Source organism: Pleurodeles waltl, chromosome 2_2 (assembly GCF_031143425.1).
Source record: "Pleurodeles waltl isolate 20211129_DDA chromosome 2_2, aPleWal1.hap1.20221129, whole genome shotgun sequence".
In the NCBI taxonomy this organism is placed as follows: Eukaryota; Metazoa; Chordata; class Amphibia; order Caudata; family Salamandridae; genus Pleurodeles; species Pleurodeles waltl.
In genome coordinates this window covers 459,705,743-459,728,232 of record NC_090439.1, presented here as the reverse complement: position 1 = coordinate 459,728,232, position 22,490 = coordinate 459,705,743, and the positions used below count along the sequence as shown (strand labels likewise).

General features: G+C 46.7%; 1 protein-coding gene across 2 annotated transcripts in view; it reads left to right on the top strand.

The window, feature by feature from the left end:
- The window catches only part of CEP192 (centrosomal protein 192), a 1,702,116-nt gene that overhangs the window by 1,043,929 nt on the left and 635,697 nt on the right, over positions 1 to 22,490 (top strand). For both annotated transcript variants that reach the window (XM_069219927.1, XM_069219928.1), the window contains 2 exons: positions 16,475 to 16,735; positions 16,898 to 17,019. In XM_069219927.1, the coding sequence (XP_069076028.1) occupies positions 16,475 to 16,735; positions 16,898 to 17,019 (383 nt within the window). The remainder of the gene's footprint in view (positions 1 to 16,474; positions 16,736 to 16,897; positions 17,020 to 22,490) is intronic.

The following is a 22,490-nucleotide window of genomic DNA, read 5'->3' as shown; positions in this document are numbered from 1 at the left end:
GTGTCTTTTTCTGACAGGAATTACGACATTTTCCATGAAAAAATGCCTTCTCAGTTTGACAAATGCCCAAGATGTAGCAGATAAAGGCCAAAAGAGACTCTCATGATGCCTATCATCTGCCTGCCATCTTCACACCTTCCTGCCTCCTGTAACATCTGCAGGTCATTTTCCAGGTGTACCCTGCATGACAGGGAGAAGATTCTTCTTCAGGAGAGAGCAGGGAGACGATGCCAGCAAGAAGCCAGTGGGACCTCTGAGTGACGGGAAGATCAGTCTTCCACCAGAGCTCTTCCCTCAGCCGACGAGGAAGGTCTGAGAGACATTTTTCAGGAAGAAAATATTATTGGTCCCGGTGACGTCGAGAGGAGGTACTGTGCCGACATGTTCACCATCGAAGACTGGCTCGATGTCCCACAAATGTCTTCGCTCGACATCAAGACGTCGCACGACATTAAGGACTCCTGCTACTTGCGACACGATGTCAAGAAGTATATCGGTATCGTTGGACCCTCCTTCGAGGCGAAGGAAGCGCCAACATCACAGTTCGACGTCGAGGTCCCGCTCAGTATCGATACCTAGATGTCTGAGAGAAAGATCAACGTTGAAGAGTCCCTAGACATCAATAAGGCAAAAATCTACAAAATTAAGAAGGATCTATTCCTCATCGGAATTGCATAGTTCCAGAGATGTTTCTCCTTTGCTGGTGGTCCTCCCTTCATCGCCATCACCACCACCTCTCCACCAGCTGCGACATTTCCTCCTCAGCCTTCACCTCATGGTCTGTCTCTGGTGCTGCTGGCCTCTCTGGCTCTCCCGGCACACGTACCTCCACCTCCTCTACTGCTCCAGCTCCCAGATGTGCTCAAGATCGCGCCACCATTCCCGTTATGGCCATCATGCATCTGACCGTTCATCAATAAGGTCAACACACTCCCAACAAAGAAAAAGATCACGTTCCTACCGACTCTACCACGGAAATTCCTCATCGTCCACCAGAGGCTATTCACCCACACTATCGGAGTCGCCTCAACTTCGTACCTCACCAGTGGACGATGTCAACACCTTTCAGGAAGTTTTAGTTCGAGGTGCAGCAAAACTAAACTTTCCTATGTCTGTTCCAGCTCCAGCCACTTCAGTCATATTCGAAACACTCCAGCAACGCACAGCCACCAGACCTTTGCTACCTCTAGTGCCAGGTCTTCTGGAACCCACCATGGAAGTCTTCCTTACGCCGGCCATGACTAAGTCTGCACCTTACAGGCTACTGAAAAAGTATTGTCCTCCGCAACAAGACCCTTTGTTTCTGCTTTCCGATCCTCCACCTGATTCGGTTGTGATCCTGGCTTCCCACTAATCTCACACCACATCTCCATCTGCTACCTCTCCTCCTGACAAAGAGAGTAGAAAGGTGACTTCGACAGATCGCAAAGACTGTAGTTCGGCGGCAACATCAATGAAGGCTGCAAGCTCAACAGTCCTCTTGGGTAGACACAATAGACCCCTGCGGGACTCCCTACTTTATTTTGCTGACCACCCTTTGAGGGATCAGAAGGAGGATTTTTTGGTGCATGGTCTCTTACCAGAAGGTGCATGGTCTCTAATCAGATAATTAGTGCAGTGGCGGAATCATCCTTGCTTTCAGCACACTCATACTGCCATGGGGTAACCTTAAGGAGGCATGCCTGGCTGTGTCTAACGTCCCTGAAACCAGACGCTCTGCATCGCATTCGGAATTTGCCATTTTCAGGATCCAGGCTGTTTGGCCGTCATGCCGATGATGAAATGGCAAGGATGAAGGCTGAAGTAGACCCATTGAAAGCAGTAGGCCTTGAAAAATCCAAAGAGCAACGAAGATCCTTCCGTCCTTTGCAGCTTCGCTATACTTCAGAGGGTTCAAACCCCTCAGTTGCTACCTGGAAGATCTCAGCTGCAATTCCAAAGATCCTACCAGCCTCAGCAAACACAACAAAGAGGACGGGCTTCACACTATCCCAACCAGGGTACTCGACAACACCTGGCCTCAAAACACTGAAAACGTTCTTTCCCCATGTCAGTTAACCACTCCGGTTGGGGGAAGCATCACGTATTACCTGACAGTGGCAATGAATTTTAACAGACGCTTGGGTCTTGAACATTGTACAGAATGGGTATTGTCTCAGATTTTCCACCCCACCGAGTATTCTGCCAAGGTCAACTACTTATCTTCTCGACCTTCTAAAGGGGGGAAGTATCCATCTTGCCCCAAAAGAAAGCGGTAGACCCTGTTCCCTCTCAACCAGCAGGGAATAGGCATTTACTCAAGGCACTTTCTCGTCAAAAAATAATTCAGACCCGTTCTAGACTTAAAGGTTGCCAACAAATGGATCCAAAAGCAAAATTTAAGGATGCTGGCCTTCCACCAAATATATCCCCAGATCCACCGGGGGGCTGTCTTTGCTCAGTCGACCTACACAATTCCTACTTTCATATTCCCATCTCGAAAAAGCATTGGAAGTTCCTGAGATTTGTTGTAGGGCAGCAACACTTCCAATACACCATCCTACCATTTGATCTCAAGTCAGCACCCAGAACTTTCTCAAAGTGCATGGTTGTGATGGCAGCACATCTTCGGAGGCACTGAATCTTTGTGTCCCCATATCTGGACCACTGGCTAATCAAGGCATCCACCTTTTCAGAAGCCCCGCTGCACTTCAAATAGACGTGTGATCTTCTATATCGGCTAGGGCTTCACGTCAACTTGCTCAATTCCATGACAACCCAGTCCAGAAGTTGCACTACTTAAGAGCTACAAAGACAGGCTGCAGGGAAAAGTGTGTCCTTCAGAGGAACGGCAGATATTTAATTCTACAGAAGTGCTGTGCGCTCAGAAATATGCATCGCCCAACAATATGCACAGTCTTCTCACTTCTAGGTTCTCCTGCATCCTTTTGACTCCCAACACTCGCCTCCACATGTGGCCTCTCCAGGAGTGTCTGGAGGACCAATGGAATCAACTGTCGGTAAACTGGAAAGACTGGATCATTCTATCCACCCATGCAATCAGATCCCTCAGTTGGTGGTGCTCTTCAACCAATCCCCTACAAGAGATGCCATTTTATCCATAGAATCCATCGCAGACCATCATGATGGATGCCTTTCTCCTTCGATGGGGAGCTCATATAGATCACCTACAAATACAAGGACTCTGGTTTCCGAGGGAGACACCATACCACATCAATCTCCTCGAGCTCTATGCGGTGCACCTAGTTCTCAGGGCATTTCTTACATCGTTCAACACAGACACCATGCTTGTCCAAACTGAAAATACAACCACCATGTACTACCTGACAAGCAGGAGGAGCCGAATCCAGAGTCTGGTCTCAAGAGACCCAGACGATATGGCACTGGCTCCTTGCAGGAATTTGAAGATAGTAGCAACTTACAGTCCACGTTCAGAATGTCCAAGCGGATGCCCTCAGCAGGGTTCTATTCGAGAACCACAAGTGGGTACTGAACCAAGATGTCTTTCAAGATATCTTCAGTTTGTGGAGCACACCTTTTATGGACTTCTTCGCCACAGCAGAAAACAGAAAATGCTGCAGCTTCGCTACTAGGTTTTACCATCCAGATTCGTTGGGGAATGCTCTGTGGATAGATTGGGCCAACAAATTTCTGTATGCATTTCCACCAATTCCCCTGATCCCAGCAGTCCTAATCAAACTCTCCACGACATCAGCCAGAATAATTTTCATTGTACCAGAGTGGCCAAGGCAATATGGTTGTCGGACCTCCTTCACCGGTTGCTCCTACCACATCTCAGGCTGCCAGGGGTGCCAGATTTCCTGATGAAATTCGGAGGATAGATGAGACACCCCAACCTCTCCTCCCTGAGTTTGACAGCATGGCTCCTGAGCTAGTACAGTATGGGCACGTACATCTTCCACAGTATTGTATGGAGATCCTAAAAAAGGCAAAACTGCCATCCACCCAAGCTGCATATGCCTTAAAATGGAAGAGACTCTGCATCTGATGTTCCTCGAAAAAGATAGACCCTACATCTTGCCAGGAGGATGTCATTCTGCCATATTTGTTACACCTGGCTAAATCTGGTCTGCAATTCTCTTCTATTAAAGTCCATCTTGCAGCTCTGACTGTATAGAGAAAAGGTCATTTGCAAACCTTTCTTTAGGATGCCAGTCATAAAAGATTTCCTAGAGGGGTTAAAGAAGATTTTTCCTCCAGTTAGGCGCCCATCTTCACCATAGGAGCTTCATGTGGACTTTTCACACATCATGCAACATCCATTTGAGCCCATACACAAGGCATCTCTCCAACACCTCTCTTGGAAAACTTCTATCCTTTTGGCAGTCACGTCAACACGCAGGATTAGCGAGACTCAGGCTCTCTTTGCACACAAACCTTACACAGTATTCCACTCCTCCAAGGTAGTGATGCAAACACATCCTAAATTCTCACCTAATGTTATCTGACTTGTATGTCTACCAGGTGATTTCCTTGCCAACTTTCTTTCAAAACCCATCTACTCCAGCTGAGAGTGCTCTCCACTCTCTAGACGTTATGAGGGTTTTAAAATTCTAACATTTTAAAATCTAAATCTTTTCGAAAATCTCCACAATTGTTAATTATGGACCGGTTTGCAGTGGTCTGGCCACCTCCAATCAGTCTCTAGGTGGATTGTCTCTTGTATTCTATTTTGCTATCAAACAGCTAACAAAACCCTAGCTGGGAGACCAAGATCACACTCTACCAGAGGCAAGTCTGCCAAAACTGCCTTGATGAGGAATGTTCCCTTAGCAGGTATCTGCAGAACTGCGACCTGGAGGTCTGTCTACACATTTACTAAGAATTACTGTCTTGACTCTGATGCCAGGACTGATGCTCAATTAGGACAGCTTTGCTTGTTAGCATATTTCATTATTCTGTCTACTTCCCCACTGTCTACGGAGATGGTCTTGCTATTCTATGTTACGCTTATGACTGTACATGGAAATCCCCTGTGAGAGAAGGAATAGTTTCTTACCTGTAACTCCAGTTCTCTAGTAGGGGTATTTCCATGATAGTCATAAGCAACCCTCCCTCCTCCCTGATGGAGTAGACAAAATAATATTTCAAGTTAATCATTATCTCAGCTAGGACTGCCTACACAAAGAACTGAGGTAACTACATCTCTAGGCATGATGGGATACAGGAGAACTAGCTTTTCTCAGACACAGTCTCCTTTTTCCTTATTTATAATTGCAGCCTATGGGCTACACTGCCCTGCACTCCTTCATCTCTATTTGGCATTCCAAAAAGGTTTGTGAAGTATTTTTTTCTCACCAAAAATTTAAACTTACTCATGCATTTGCATGTATGTGCCTTAGCTATTTGTCCTTTTTAAAGCAAACAAGATGAAGAATTTAGCCCTCTGTAGCTTTTCCTGTAGGCTGCATATTGACATTATTAAGTGACTCATCAAGACTTAAGCAGTTACAGTGGAAAAAGTGCTCCGGGGTCCCCGCAGGTGGGCAGACCTATTCTATACTTTTGACTATCACGGAAATACCCCTACGAGAGAACAGGAGTTACAGGTAAGAAACTATTCCTTATCTTTGCCTGTCTCTTAACTTCCACTCAAAGTGTAACATTTGCAGCAGGAAGGTCAGACTCTGCTCTCGTACCTCCAGTATCTCCTTCTTCATCTTCATCCCTGGAGACTGATTGAGGCAATTTGACTTTCTTTATTCTGCCACCAGAAATCGATGTCTGCCAGCTTGCAACACCACAAAATAAAATGATGGACAGCGTGTTGAAACTTTTCAAACACTTGCCCCCCAGTCACAGATCTAGGTTTACTCGCCACGTCAGCCTAGTTCGGACCCGGCCGTATGCATGGGGAGGGCAGCATTGTCAAGACTGATTTGCATCTGACTGAGTCGAGGGCAAGACAGTTGCTGCTCCTAAGTTATTGCTTTTTTTGGCTCTTCGTGTCCTTCTGTAGTCCAACGGATCTGATTTCCTGGTGCCAGGGGCTCCCCTAATTACTTGGAAGTAGGGTAGTAGCCAATTTCCTGCTTAACCTCGGGCGGGGTCACTACGCCTCCTAATTGACCATTTTCTGTGGGAACTGGGCACAACCCTATCCCAGAGTTCCTAAATCTGCCAACACCATGAAGGCAGATTTCTAAATGTGGTGTCCACATCTGGCAGCTCACCTTAGGGGGACTGATCTGAGGGATAGACAACTCTCTAAATACTACATTTCCCACCTCTCTCGGTGTCAAACGGGTCCTAGGGTGGGGGCGGAGGTCGGCATTACTACTTTGCGTGAAGCAAATCCTCATACCCATGGCAGTAGGCTTCTTTGAAGCCCCCTGCCTTGGAATGCGGAGTTGCAGGTCATCATGTTGGGTGGCTTGTGTAAACTCCTCCCCCAGAACAGGCTTTGTCTCTGACTGTACGAGAGCAAAGGCTGTCACCCTAGTGGGGCAAAATCTTGTCTGTTGGTGGCAGGCTGGCTAAAACTAGTCAGTCCCCACACTGGCAGTTAGCAGGTTTTCAGGGGCCACCTCTAAGGTGCCCTCTGGGGTGCATGTATTAATACATGCATCAGTGAGGGTTTATTAATACTAGATGTTTGATACCAAGCATCAGAGGGCGTCATGGACGTAATTTACCTAGGCTAACCAGTCAGAAGCTCCCAGGGACCTCTGTCCATCTTAATATTTGCAAACAACGTAAACAGAGCCCCCTGGAAGCATCTGACTGGTTAGGCCAGGTAGATGACGTCCCTGACCTCCTTGGATAGGTGGGTCACCGCAGAGCGTGACCAACCCCCTTGCAGGGTTACTTAAGAGCTCCTACATGGGTGGGTCCTCAGATTCGTCAAGCAAGACTCAACACCAGGAACTCTCTGCAAGACTCTTCTGCTCTTGTCCCACAGACCTGCTGCTGGTGTGCTTTGGAACTGAAACAAAACTGTATCCAGTTTGGAGGGCTCCCACTGAAACATTTTCTCCAGCTCCTGCAAGAATTCTGCAACATCCGTGGCTGTGCATCCTCCAGGGTCACAAGGACTCTGTTTGCATCCAAGAAGCAAGAAGAAATCTGCCTTGGAGTGAAGGAGTCCCTCTCCTGCATCCGCAGTCACCTCAAGGCAAGGATGACTGGCTGGTGGATCCTGCTGTCCCACGGACATAGAAAGGCTCTGCAACACAGGTGGTGGTTCTGTGGTTCTTTGGTGCTCTTCGGGTCCCTCTTGTCTTCTGATCCACTTGGGAGACTGTGGGCCCCTGCTGCAGCCAGTGGAACAGAACCCCTGTGCACTGGGACTGTTGCTCTTTCCAAGGCTTGTTTGCTTCTCCTCTAAGGAAATTTTAGGTTCCAAGAAGCTCCTGCCTTCAGCACTCTGCAACTCCAAGATCAGATCTGCGACGGTGGACTCCTGTTGTGCTGTGCTGCTGAGGCTTAATTTTGACTCCATATGCCTGCTGCCAGTCTCACTCGTGGGGTCTCTGTCAACTTCAGCTTGCTTACCTTCCTGCTGAAGGCCTGTCCTGATTCTCTTCCAAGGATCGAGTCACTGGGACCTTGCAGGTCCTCAAAAAGCTGCAACTTAACTTGCAACTACTAAATGCATTTATCAAGGCTTGTTGGTGGCGCTGCTGGTCACCGATCCGCCTGCACTGTGGCGACTGACATGGGACAGCTCGTGGGCGACTCCAAGGATCTTCTCCATCCCCCTGGACTCCGCAACTGGACTTCTTCTTCACTGTCCTGCAGGAACTTCACCTCCAAGAGAGTGGACATTGCCTACCTGCACCGCCTGGGCATCCCTGAGAGGTCTGGACACTGGCCCCTTCTTTTTCAGTATTTTTTACATCCAGACTCCACCTTCTGGTTCCACCGACCTGGTCCATGGGTTGCAACAACAGCCAGTCGAGGCTTCCATTGACTCCGAGGGTTTTCAACACTACTTCATCCCTTTGCAACTGGGCTCCTTGGTGTAAGTACTCAGATCTGGGTATCCATGGGTGGGGGCACTCGCCAACCTTCCTTGTGCCAACTGGTTTCCTCTGGGTCCACTGGGAAGGGTCCTGAATCCATAACAATGCAACCGCGAATGGCTTGTTAGCGTATAGGACACCAGGCTCAAAAACTACTCCGCACCCAGGCAACCGTAGGATTACAGTTATTTACCTCTGGTATTTTCTTACTCCCCCAGCCCCTGGGATCCTAGCACACTTACCTTGGTTGGGCACTTCCAATCTTACATCACTTTCTTAGTATATGGTTTGGTCCCACACCTTAGGGCGCCATGTATTCCTAGGGCTCCATGTATTCCTATGCTATTTCTGATTGTTTCTAAATGTATATTTTGTGTGTAGATATCTCCAAGTGGAGCTGTACCAATGATAGTATAGTCTTTAGTGTTCTAATAAAGAATCCTTTATTTTTGCAACACTTGGTGTTACAGTTACTGACTGACTATTGTGGTATTGCGAGTGCTTTACACTCCTCCCAGATGAGTTTTAGCTGTTCACCACAGCAGCCCCTAGAAAGCTCTTGCTATCGGGGCACCTAAACATTATCACTAAGGGTTGCCTGGCCTCAGTATAGATTGCCACACCATAGGTGTACACCATAAACTGAACCAGGCTACTACAACACCTGCAATGACTGGGGTAATTGTTTCTCCTGTATGATGAGGGTGCCTTGTTTAAAGAGCTTCAAGATGCCAGTGGGCTTGATCTTATGCTGGTCTTGTGTTTCCCTCAAGTAGTCCGCCAGGCCTCTTTCACCATAGTGAAGCAAAGGGTTGCTGAAGTGCTGGACTAGAAAATACTGACCATGGAAATGAAGACATGTTGACGAAAGTTTTGCAGCATGGGCAGACTCCAACTGAACCCCTTTTGCCATTCAGTAAGACATTTAGTGACAACCATCTGGGCACCTAGGCCTAATTGGAGCATCCTGTTAATACACAGCTTGCTAGTCCCTGTCACCCTGCTCGACTGATCCTGCCTTCCAAAATCAGTATCCCATTCCATAAAGTATGGTGGTACAAGTGACCACCAGCAGGCTTAAACCTAGTTTTTTTTCTTCCACTCCTTCCGCAAGCTCAAATTGATAGTCTTTTTGCTAAATAGATTTTCTCTTTTATGAGCTTTTCTCAAAGATTGATCGATGTTGTATGCATGCCCTGTGGGATATGATGGCTCAAAGTTTACTGGCTGTTCCAGGTGACCTTCATGGGTCTTTCACACAGGCTATTCAGGACTGCCGCGATGCAGAGAAATTTGTAATACACTGAGAACTGGGCACAATTCATTGCATAGGACGTGGCATGGGCACCAGTTTCACTCTGTCGCCATACTTGGATGAGGGCCACAGGCTTCTCTGCAGATGTCCAGGCTTATTTAATGGTCATGTCTTTAACAGTTCTCATATTTTTGGGGATAAAGCAGACTCCGCCTTGGAGTGTTTTAAGGAGCAAGTTTAACGGTTTTTAAGAAAATATCAAATATCTGTTTTAAAAGATGACAGTGCGATTTTCAAAGACAGTTCTAGGGGGAAGAAGTTAGTACAGTTCTGAGGTAAGTACAACACTTACAGTAGCAGTCTCCGGGGGTTAGAATGTCCACAGGTTGGGGTTCAGGTTGACGCAAAACAGGATGGCAGGATTTCCCAAGGCTGCGGTGCAGGGTTACTTTTGGGCATCTGGAATCTTCGTCTGGATCTCTTGCAGTCAGGGGGGTCCTCTGGATTTAGGCTGCAGGTGTCATTGTATTGGCCAGAAGGGGTCAATCCTGGGTGGACACTAGGCTGTAATCGCCTAGGGACCTACTCTAGACTGGTGAGCCACCTGAACATGGGACGTTAGGTTTCAGGTGCAGAGTGGTCGGAACTCATGGATCCGGGGTAGTTCTGGAGTCCTTTGCTGGATTTCTTTGTGGACAGGGCCGCTGTTCATGGGAGATCATGGTCCTCGGGGTGCAGGCAGTTCTCTTGAGGATTTTAAGAGGTTGCTGGTCCTGCAGGATGCGTTGCCTTTTTGTAGCAGGCGCTTCCGACCCCGAAGACAGGCCGGTAGGGCTGGGGCCAAAGCAGTTGGTGTCTTCAGTCATCTCTGCTGGGGGGAAGATTAGTAGTCCTTTCTTCTAGTTGTTTTCTTGAGGTTGCCAGGAATCTGATGAGCTAGGATCAGGGAAGCCCTTAAATCCTGGTTTTTGGGGAGGGGGACACAGACTAACTCTATTGGTCCCTGTCCTTCAAACCAAGATGAAGGATTTTGCAAGGAGGGGGTCACATCAGCTCTGGACACTTTAGGGGTGGTCCTAACTAAAGTGGTCACTCCTCCTTGTTTTTCCTAAATTACCCACCGGACTTGCTGCCAAAAGTGGGGCTTTGTCCAGGTGTTAGGCAGCTCCACTAGCTGTAGTGCCATGGGGCACAGTAACAAGATGCCTGAGCCTTTGAGGCTCACCGCCAGTTGTTACAGTTCCTGCAGGGTGGGGATGTAAATCACATCCATCCAGTGCAGGTGTTGTTTCTGGCCACAGAGAGCACAAAGGCTCTGTAGGAAGTTGGCTCTGTATATACTATTTCAAAGTAAGAAATAGTGTGCACAGAGTTCAAGGGTTCCCCTTAGAGGTACGATAGTGGCAAAAAGAGATAATTGTAATGCTCTATTTTGTTGTAGTGTGGTCGAGCAGTAGGCTTATCAAAGGGTAGTGTTAAGCATTTGTTGTACACACACAGGCAATAAATGAGGAACACGCACTCAGACTTACTCCAGGCCAATAGGTTTTTATATTGAAAAACATATTTTTTTAGTTTATTTTAAGAACCACAGGTTCAAGATTTACAAGTAATACTTCAAATGAAAGGTATTTCACTCGGGTATTCTAGAAACTTTGAATAATCACAATAGCATGTACAGTTTTGACAAAAATGGCAAACTATTTTAAAAGTGGACACTGCAAAAATCAACAGTTCCTGGGGGAGGTAAGTAAATGTTAAGTTCACAGGTAAGTAAAACACTTACAGGGTTCAAAGTTGGGTCCAAAGTAGCCCACTGTTGGGGGTTCAAGGCAACCCCAAAGTTACCACACCAGCAGCTCAGGGCCGGTCAGGTGCAGAGGTCAAAGAGGTGCCCAAAACACATAGGCTTCAATGGAAACAGGGGTGCCCCGGTTCCAGTACCCGCGTCCTCGGAGGGCAGACCAGGGGGGTTTTGTAGGGCACCGGAGGGGACACAAGCAGGCACAGAAAGTACACCCTCAGCGGCACTGGGGCGGCCGGGTGTAGAGTGCAAACAGGCGTCAAGGTTTGTATTGAAAGCAATGGGGAGACCCGGGGGTCTCTTCAACAATGCAGGCAGGCACGGGGGCTCCTCGGGGTAGCCACCACCTGGGCTAGGCAGAGAGTTGCCTGGGGGTCACTTCTGCACTGGAGTTGGCTTCCTTGAGGTCTTGGGGGCTGCGGGGTGCAGTGTTGGTTCCAGGCTTCAGGTCCCTTGTTACAGTCAGTCGTGGTCAGGGGGAGCCTCTGGATTTCCTCTGCAGGCGTCAATGTGGGGGCTCAGGGGGCTCGTCTCTGGTTACTCACAGGCTCGCAGTCGCCGGGGAGTCCTCTGGCGGGAAACGTAGGGGGCTTAAAGTTGCTTCTTAGTTGCCGAAAGTTGCAGTTTGTTGAACAGGGCCGCTGTTCTCGGGAGCTTCTTGGTCCTTTAGATGCAGGGCAGTCCTCTGAGGCTTCAGAGATTGCTGGTCCCTGTTGGATGCGTCGCTATTGCAGTTTTCGTCAAAGTATGGACACAGGCCGGTGGGGCTGGGGCCAAATCACTTGTCGTCTCCGTCTTCACTGCAGGGCTTCAAGTCAGCAGTCCTTCATCTTCAGGTTGCAGGAATCTGATTTCCTGGGATCTGTGGAGCCCATAAATTCTGAATTTAGGGGTGTGTTTAGGTCTGGGAGGGCAGTAGCCAATTGCTACTGTTCTTGAGGGTAGCTACACCCTCTTTGTGCCTCCTCCCTGTGGGGAGGTGGGCACATCCCTAATCCTTTTGGGGGAATCCTCCATCCACAAGATGGAGGATTTCTAAAAGTAAGAGACACCTCAGCTCAGGACACCTTAGGGGCTGTCCTGACTGGGGGGTGACTCCTTGTTTTCCTCATTATCTCCTCCAGCCTTGCCGCCAAAAGTGGGGGCAGTGGCCAGAGGGGCGGGCATCTCCACTAGCTGGGATGTCTTGTGGCGCTGTAACAAAGGGGGTTAGCCTTTGAGGCTCACCGCCAGGTGTTATAGTTCCTGCAGGGGGAGGTGAGAAGCACCTCCACCCAGTACAGGCTTTGTTCCTGGCCACAGAGTGACAAAGGCACCCTCCCCATGTGGCCAGCAACATGTCTGGTGTGTGGCAGGCTGGCAAAAATTAGTCAGCCCACACTGGAAGTTGGGTATGTTTTCAGGGGGCATCTCTAAGATGCCCTATGGGTGTATTTTACAATAAATTGCACACTGGTATCAGTATGCATTTATTGTGCTGAGAAGTTTGATACCAAAAGTGGCGTTGGACTGTTGAAAACGACTCCGTCAACACGTCATGATAGCCCCAGTTGGAGCTATTGTGTTTCTAAGCACTTTACTAAGATTTAGTCTTTGAAAAAGTGTATCTTTCTTTGTGTATGTTGGACTTTTGTCATTTTGTTCTTGTTTTACTTAGTTAAAGTACTTTTGTGGTGTTTTCACTGTTACTGTGTGTGTTTGTGTACAAATACTTTACACATTCCCTCTGAGATGAGCCTGACTGCTCTTGCTAAGCTACCAAGGGTGTGAGCAGGGGTTATGTCAGCTGTGACTACCTTACCCTGACTAGAGTGAGGGTCCCTACTTGAACAGGGTACAAACCACTGCCAACTAGGGATCACATTTCTAACACAGGAGTATTAGTGTTTTATGATTTTTTTCTACAGAAATCATTTACTTTTTGAGCTATGAAGATAACATAATATGCTACAGGGGAGACCAGAACCTTTGAACAAGGTTTATTTTACATTGGTCTAAGCTTTTTTGATAGATCATGGTGAGTATTTGTACACTCTAATGTCCAAAACGTTAGTGCCACTTTGAGTATTGCCCAGTTATGTCCATGCGTAAAAGTCTTTAACCATCTTTGTGCTCCTGCCTACCTTGAGCTTTTTCAAGACCAGGTTAAAAAAAGAAGAAACCGAATCAAATAAAATGGCTACCTATTTAGTTGCCTAAACTGGCTTTTATGCTTACTATTTATCTTATGTAGATTTACATGTTGTGCTACCTTGCGTGTAATTGAATTTGTCAAAGGGAATAATCATTTAAAAAACTTATGACGGATCTGTAAGTAACTGGCTGTAGGAGGCTGGCCTGGTTTGTAGTGGGTACCTTGAGTACTTAAACCTTATACCAGGTCCAGTTATCCCTTATTAGTGTTCTAGCAGCTTAGGCTGATAGAGGTAGCTATAGCAGAGCAGCTCAGGCTGAACTAGGAGAAATGCAAACCTCAAGCTATACAATTTATAGTTACACAGTACTTAAACACAAGTAAAGACAATACTCAATGTTACCAAAATGTCTTAGAGGCAATACTCCTTCTGGAGGTAAGCATTATACATAACATATACACTAGACACCAAAATAAGGTAAGTAATTAGACATAGGTTAGTGCAAACAATAGCAAATGCTATGGAATGCAATGGGAGAATATAGGTCTAGGGGCAACACAAACCATATACTTAGAAAGTGGAATGCAAATTATGAATTCCTCCCTAGACAAGTGTAGTGTGTGCAGAGTCACTGTGAAAGCAAGAATACAGTAAAGGTGAGTAAATTACCCCACCCGAGAGCCCAGAAAAGCAGTAGTAAAGTAATGCACGTTTCCTTAGGACACACTACAATTCGTGATTGGAATTATTGCAAGAACCTACCAAGTCTGCAAACAACAAACAGTGGATTCCTGGGCCATGTCGTGAAGTTGGATGCAGGCGAGTTTTGGCGCTGGATTCCTTCAACAAGCCCTGGTTCCAGCAAAGTCGCGTTTTGATTCAACTAGGTGCTATCTGGACCCAGGAGGGACCTGGGGGCCTCAACTCTGTGTGAGGAGGGGGCTCTCAGCACTTCAGAGAGCCCTCAGAGCACCAGATAGCACCCACGAGAGTCCCAGGACACAGGGACAAAGGAGGTGCAAAATGCGGTTGATGCAGCACTACAAAGGAAGGTCCCACGCCACTGGAGAACAACTCAGCGAGTTGAGCGTCGCAGGATAGAGTGCTGGGGACCTGGGCCAGGCTGTGCACAAAGGAATTTTGCAAATAGCACACAGAGGCCTCAGGAGGTGAAGAAGACATGGTGCACAGGGGTACTATCGTTCTGGGGGAAGGCAAGGTCTCATCTCCTCCAAATTGCGACAGCAGGACCTCAAGACAGTCTGTGTTGATGGGGTCCACTCTCTATGTTCCAAGGAGCACGGTCGTCAATGTGAGAGGAGTCCAAGAGAACCGGTCGTTGACTTAGAGGGTGCCTGCGTGAGCAGGGGAGTGACTTCATCACCCCACAGGAGATTTCCTCTGTCCTTCTGGTGCAGGGTGAAGACAGGGAGTCCTCAGAGCCTGCACACTGAGGAAACTGTTGCAGTTGCTGGCTGTAGCTGCAGAAGAAAAGTATCCCTTGTGGCTACTTTGTTGCTGTTACAGCGGTGCCTGGAGCAGGCTGCGGTTGATCCAAGGTCAGAGGATGAAGTAGTAGTTGCAGAGGATTCCTGCTGGAAACTTGCAAGTAGAATCTGGAGAGAACCCACAGAAGAGACCCTAAATAGCCCTGAAAGGGGGATTGGCCACCTTATCAGGTAAGGACCTATCAGGAGGGGCCTCTGACGTCACCTGCTGGCACTGGCCACTCAGAGCCCTCCAGAGTGCCCCCACACCTTGCAAAGCAAGATGGCTGAAATCTGGGACACACTGGAGGAGCTCTGGGCATCACCCCTAGGGTGGTGATGGACAGGGGAGTGGTCACTCCCCTTTACTTTGTCCAGTTTCTCGCTAGAACAGGGAACAAGGGGTCCCTGAAACGGTGTAGACTGGCTTATGCAAGGAGGGCACCATTTGTGCCCTTCAAAGCATTTCCAGAGGCTGGGGGAGGCTACCCCTCCCCAGCCTGTAACACCTATTTCCAAAGGGGGAGGGTGTAACACCCTGCTCCCAAAGGGAATACTTTGTTCTGCCTTCCTGGGACTGAGCTGCTCAGGGCCCCGGAGGGCAGAACTCTGTCTGTGAAGTGGCAGCAGCTGTAGCTGCAGAGCAAGCCTCAGAGAGCTGGTTTGGCAGTACTGGGGGTCCATAGTGGAGCCCCCATGATGCATGGAATTGGCTCCCCAATACCAGCTTTGGAATGGGGGGACAATTCCGTGATTTTAGACACCTTACATGGCCAGATTCAGAGTTACCATTGTGAAGCTACATAGGTATTGAACTATAAGTAGTGCATGCGTGTAATGGTGTCCTGTACTCACTAAGTCCCAGGAAATGGCCCTGAACTATGTGGAGGCACCTTTGCTAGTGCAAGGAATGCCCTCACACTTAGTAACTTTGCACCTAAATTTCAGCAAGTGAAGGTTAGACATATAGGTGGCTTACAAGTTACTTAACTGCTGTGAAAATGGCTGTGAAATAACGTGTGTATTATTTCACGCAGGCTGCAGTGGCAATCCTGTGACAGGGTTTGTCTGAGTGCCTTATGGGTGGCAAAAGAAATGCTGCAGCCCATAAGGATCTGCTGGAGCCCCAATGCCCAGGGTACCTAGGTACCATATACTAGGGACTTATTAGGGGGCTCCATTGTGCCAATTGAAATTGGTAAATGAAGTCACTAGCCTATAGTGACAAATTTAAAAGCATAGAGAGCATAAGCGCTGAGTTTCTGATTAGCAGAGCCTCAGTGACAGTTACACTGTACAGACACACACATTAGGCCATAAACTATGAGCACTGGGATCCTGACCAGCAGGATCTCAGTGAGACAGGAAAAAACATAGCAACATACATGTAAAAACAAGGGTAAAATGCCAAGACAGAATGGTACTTTCCTACATTGGCAAAGTAACACAGGCATATGATCTTTGCTTGGTTAACTATTTTATGCAAAAAATAACTATTACTGCTTTTCATCTTTAGAAAGTAAACACATATTCTTCCATATAATGCAAAAAATGCAGTATAGGCTATATATTTTTTTTGGTTATTAGCCCTTTGTCATCCCGGTGAATAGAATTGTGTTCTGTACTTGCAGTGAACTTTATATATGTTATCCTGTATAATGTCCTGTAGAACTAGTGGTAATTATTAAGGTTGCTAGGTATTCTTCCCATGCATAGCGCAGCTACTAGAATGTCAGACTGTTGATAATGTTTGACTGATTGTGTGACTTATATTATATTTTCACGATAGTTGAATTAATCTTTTTCAGATACCTCTATCTGGCTATGGTGGAACAAGTAATATAATTTTGGAGAACGTTCGAAAATTGTCAGACAGCTACGTGTTGTTATTAAATGGAATTTCCAATGGCAAAATGAGCAGAGCCACCTTCTCTTTGAGAAATACAGGTTCAAGGGCTGCATATGTTAAAACCATATGTTTCATGAACATCCAAACCAAAACAATTATGGACCCAAAAGTGATGAGTGTTTCTCCTGAGAGGTTTGTGCTTCTGGAAAGAACGCAGCAGGTATGATCTCATCTGCACATCAAATAGTGACTGTAAAGTCCTTAGCATATTTTCATTTTGTTGTGAGCTCCAAAATTAATGTGTTTTAAATAAAGCCACTCTACTGAAAAACATGCATATGATAGTTTCCAAAGTAACTGAATATATTTTTCTTCTAATTAGATAGTTACAGTGAAATGCTACTCCACTCCAAGGGAACTCAATTTGTGTAATATGAGCACTGCGTTGCTTGGCACCATATGCTTTTTGTGTGGCGATGAAGTGTCAAGACAACAATATCGTAGGTAAGGGAAGTCTGATTGTACCAAAAATGTTATTTGCAGTCGTGAAGGGTAAATGTGACTTGTAAAGATATTACCCTCCTTCTCTACCTCAGAACATCTTTTCAGTGAATGTAGTTGAGCAATGTTTTCTCCTGTGCATTTTGAAGTACTCCATCAGCATCCCCAAAGAAACTGTAAACAGACTGTAATGATACAAATAACCACTATCTATGGCCCCCTGTAGCATGCAGTGTTTCTTCAGAAATCTGTTCCTTTTATCAAAGTATTTTATGGTGGAAGATCTTTTTGTCTACTTCGATCAGTGTTAAAATAAAGTACATAAAGTTGTAGATGCAAAACTTAACATTAATAAACTTTTTTCTATATGATAATGCATTAAACAAAATATCTTAATATTTGAGCATGTTTGGTTTTACTTATGTGTATTGCTTTGTGATTCAAATCATAGAAATTGCTTAAGCCAGAGTCCTCACCTTCCATTAATGACTTAGTAGAAGTACCCAGATTTCTGTAATTATGCAGTTGGGGGTGGTGGGGGGAGGATCACGAAGGCAAAAGGTTAAGAACCACTGATTTTGACCATAGAAATGATTCCTAGTCATAATAATGTGATGATCTCGGCAACTTCGCTTTAGAGGAGGGATGTTTGGAAGAATCACTGTTTACTAATCTTTTTATGTTTCTGCCACTTGTCTCTGGAGGATCTTGAAACAGGGGACTTTGGTTACTTCCAGTGAGGACGGGACCTACATTAGGATTGGCAGTCAGTGTGGAAAAGTAGCACCGTTCTGACATAGTTGCCCCTTCTTTTTGCCTGGTGTCAGTGTGTTTTGACTGTAGTACACTGGGATCCTGCTAACCAGGACCCCGGTGTTCTCCACCTTAAATTTTGTTTATACGTAACTCTTACACCTCACAATTTGGCATACTGCTGTATCCTAGAATATGATACTTAGGCAGTTGGGGCACTGGTACACTATGTGCCACCCATGGGGGCCCAGGCAAACTGTGACTACAGGCCTGCCATTGCAGCTTGTGTGAAATGGTGCATGCACCTTTCATCCCAGATAGAAGATCACCTTATATAACAATCACTGCACTCTGACCCTATATGTCACACCTAAGGTAAGCCCTTCAGCCCAAGGACGGAGTACATGGTTTTCAGTTTGTCACCCCTGCATGAGCAGAGGTGCCCCTACGCACCCCAGACTCAATGTCCTGGGCTTTGTAAGTGCAGGGAATCCATCTTAAGTTATGTAGTGGACACTGGTCAACACGATGTCCAACAACATAATGGCTTCACTGAACCTAGACATGTTTGGTATCCAACATCCATTTCTTGAGGTCACCAGGAATCTGGTAAGCAAGGTTGAGGGGTGCCTCTAAGTAGTAGATTGGTGGCTACACCCTCCCTGTGCCCACTCCCTTTGAAAAAGGGACACATTCCTTTCCCTATCAGTCCCTCTCCTCTAAAACAAAAAGGAGGGGGGTCACTTCAGCTGTGAACACCTTAGGGGTCATCTGAGCTGCAGTGGTCACTCTCCCTTGTTTTAACTCATTTTCCAGCTGAACCTGCCTCCAAAAGTGGAGCTTGGTCCGGGGTTGGGCAATTTCCACTAGCTGGAGTGCCCGGGGCACTGTAACTGGCGGCCTGAGGCTTTGAGGCTCACTGCCAAGTGTTGCAGTTCCTGCAGGGGGGAGGATTGAAGCACCTCCGCCCAGAGCAGACTTTTTTTCCTGATCCCAGAGAGTACAAAGGCTCTCACCTTATGGGATCAGAAACTTGCCTGTTAGTGGCAGCCTGGCAGAGACTGGTCAACCCTACACTAGAGGGTCGGGTAAAATACAAGGGGCATGTCTAAGATGCCCTCTGTGTGCATTTTACAATAAATCCAACACTGACATCAGTGTGGGTTTATTGTGCTGAGAAGTTTGATACCAACCATCCCAGTATTCAGTGAGGCCATCATGTAGCTGTGGATTTCGTAATAGCAACCTCCCAGCCCATGTACTTAACATGGCCAGACTGCACTTCCAATGTCTAAGGATGGACTAAGAAAGTATAGGGGCATATTGCTCATGCAGCTATGCCCTCGCCTGTGGTATAGTGCACCCTGCCTTAGGGCTGTAAGATCTGCTAGAGGGGTGACTTACCTATGCCACAGGCAGTGGTTTGTGGGCATGGTACCCGGGGAGGGATGCCATATCGACTTTACCTTTTCTCCCCACCAACAAACACAATCTGCAATAGCAGTAAGCATGTGTTCGGGGAGGGGTCCCTTAGGGTGACATAATACTTGCTGCAACCCCTAGGGACCCTCCCTGGCCACGGAGCCCTTGGTACCACTGGTACCTTTTGCAAGGGGCTTAGCTGTGTGCCAGGGGTGTGCCAATTGTGGAAACAAGGGTACAGTTTATGGAAAGAACACTGTTGCTGGGGCCTGGTTAGCAGGATCCCAGGACACACTTAGTCAAGTTAGCATCAATGCATCAATATCAGGGAAAATGTGGAGGGTAACCATGCCAAGAGGGGCACTTTCCTACAGGGCTCTTCAGTGGAACTTGAAGTTCCTGGGGGTGCACTATTAGGGAAATCTCTCTGGCATAGTCCAGATCTCAGAGGGAACTGCAAAAGATCTTGGTGCTAATGAACCACGATTGGATCAATTGCAAACCTCTGTTAATATTGATAAAAACTATGTCAGCCATGTACACCATGTATATATGCGCTAAACAACAAAGTCACATCACTGTTGAATCCACCCATTGTGACCTCCTCATCAGACCAGAGAGTCAGAAATACGTGGTTAGGCAAGCCCTGTCACCTAGGCCTGAGCAAATGATTGACAGATCACAGGTGGGATGACATGTAGCCCATAGACAAACAAGAAAAAATCCAGATCAATCCCTCATATATGCAGCAGCAGCACAATGGCCCTAAGACATTGGCCCCACAATGAAACACATTTGGCCAGAGGGGTGCACATTCCCAAAACACCATAAAACTTAGATGCCACATGAAGTTAGGAACACTCAATCAGTCTGAACACAGCACACATACGCAGTGATTACGCGCTCCCCATGCCGGACATCTGTACATGTTACCTACTGGCCCTAATTATCTCCATGAAAGTTTGAGACCCACCTACGCACTTTATCAGATGGTCAGATGTATGACTCGCTGACTAGGCCCAGATTGCTTTCTCCAGAAAATACAAAGATTTGTTTTGACACTTCGAAAAATGTATATAATGGCACTCAAAACCAATGTACTTTGAGACAGTCATCAGACTCCAACTCTATACTGCTCTCCTGGTCGATGCCACCGCTGACAACTCACAATCTCAGCAGTTCTGTGTGCTACAGTTTCCAAGGCAGCTGTCACTTGTATACGCTTTTTGTTTCAAGTGGCACTCAGGCATTCTGTATGCCTCCCCCCATGCCACTCCTACCCCAAGTTCTCAAGAAGATCAAGAACGAACAGGCCCTAGTCATCCTTGTGGCTCTGGACTGGGCTCATAGTTTGGTATCCTGAGCTATTGAGAATGGCCATCTGTCCTCTGATCAGGCTGCCACTTTGGGAGGATATTCTATTGTAGCAGCAGGGGATTGTTCTCCACCCAAACCTGTCAACATTCTGCCATCATGTATGGAGGTTGACAGCTTTTGACCTTGCGCCCAAAGTATGCAGTGTTATCTTGGCAGTCAGGCGTTCTTCTGTCAAGGCTGTATAGGCTTGTTGTTATAGCACGTTTGTGGCATTGTGTGGAGAAAAACAGGTTGATCCTCTTTATGCTCATGTCTCTCAAGTCTTACTCTTATCAAGCAGGGCTCTGCTTCGGGCACTCTACAAGGCTATCTTTCAGCCATCACAGCCTTTCTTTTGTTGCCAGATCAGCAATCCTTCTTCAATCCCCTGTTACTAGGCTTTTGAAAGGTTTGCAACATATGTATCCTCATTCGTCCTTCATCATGCCTCAGTGGGACCTTAACCTAGTTCTCACTTTAATGATGTCCGCAACCTTTGAGCCATTACATATTTGTCAACTCTTTGTGGGATATGCTGGAGCGAAGAAGGCTATGCAGAAACTAGCCATCTCCCAATGGATTGTGCTCCTTGTTAAGGTCTGCTATGCCCTGGCCAAGAGGCAACAGCCTGAAAATTACCCTGGCCATTCCACCTGCGCTACGGCTGTGACCACTGCGTTATCATGCATCGTTCCTGTCCTGGACCTCTACCAGGCAGTAATGTGGTCCTCGCTGCACACATTTACAAAACATTACTGGCTAGTCAGTCAGGTCTCTCAGGATGGGCGCTTATTTCATTTAGCCCTGCAGGACTTTTTACTGTGAACTGGTTTCCAGATTCATTTCCTGGTAGGTATTGCTTGGAAATCTATTCTAAGGTAATAAATCTGCAGCTAGAAGTGTATATCAGATGAACAAGTTTATTACCTTTGTTAATACCTTATCTGGTAGAAATGAGATCTAGTTACAGATTACATACCAACCCACCCATCCTTCCCACTCTGCGAACAAATTTCTAGGGAAAGGGTTGTTCTCCAGTATTGGATTATCTTTCTTAGGTTTACATGCTTTAATCATTCCTGTCGTCTAGGTGGGATTTCCTCAGTATATTCTAAAGCAGTAGAAGTTATTAGCATAGCTTACAATGGCAAAAGACATTGACTTTAATAGCTTATACACATCATTTTTAAAGAACCATACTTTAGCCAATCCTGCGACACCACCCTTTAGAAAACTCCCATCAGAGGCATCTTCCCTCAGATTTTCTACAGGACATTGTTTGAGAGGGAGTCTCGCTGAGGTCTGCTCAGTTATTCAAATTTAGTTTTACCAGTTTATTCTAGCTGTGTTCAAGTATGTCAGAAGTATTAACGAAAGGACTCTCTTGACCTTGTCGGACCTGTGGTACGAAGAGGCTGCAAGTGGAAGACCCTCATGTTTACTGTCTTCATCCAGCCTACAAGGTAAAAGACTGTACAATATGCAGGAATTATTCTACCAAGACTCTCAAAGATTGAGAGGGAAGGCTTTTGCTTTGGCTTAAACAGCTTGAATCTAAAACAGCAGCTGTTTCTGAGAATGAGTATAGTGAGACTTCTATTGCCTCCCTGCCAAAATACAGAGAGTTCACTCCATTGGTCTCCTCAGGCGCATAAGAAGGCCATAAAAAGGCACTATATGCATCCTTGAAAGGCTCCTCTCATAAAGGAAAGATTGGAAAACCGAATCTAAATCAGAGCCTATTACACTATCTGTAGTAGTGTCACTAAAACCTGTGAATTCCTCCTATGAGTCCGTCTTGGGGAAGCATAAACTAACTGGAAGATAATCTACGTCGGCAATCCTGTCAAAACCATTGTGGACAACATTGAAGATCAAGAGGTCTGCCATTGGCCCGTTTAACGCCTTGCCGACGGCTGCCACCTCGCCAACGACTATATCGT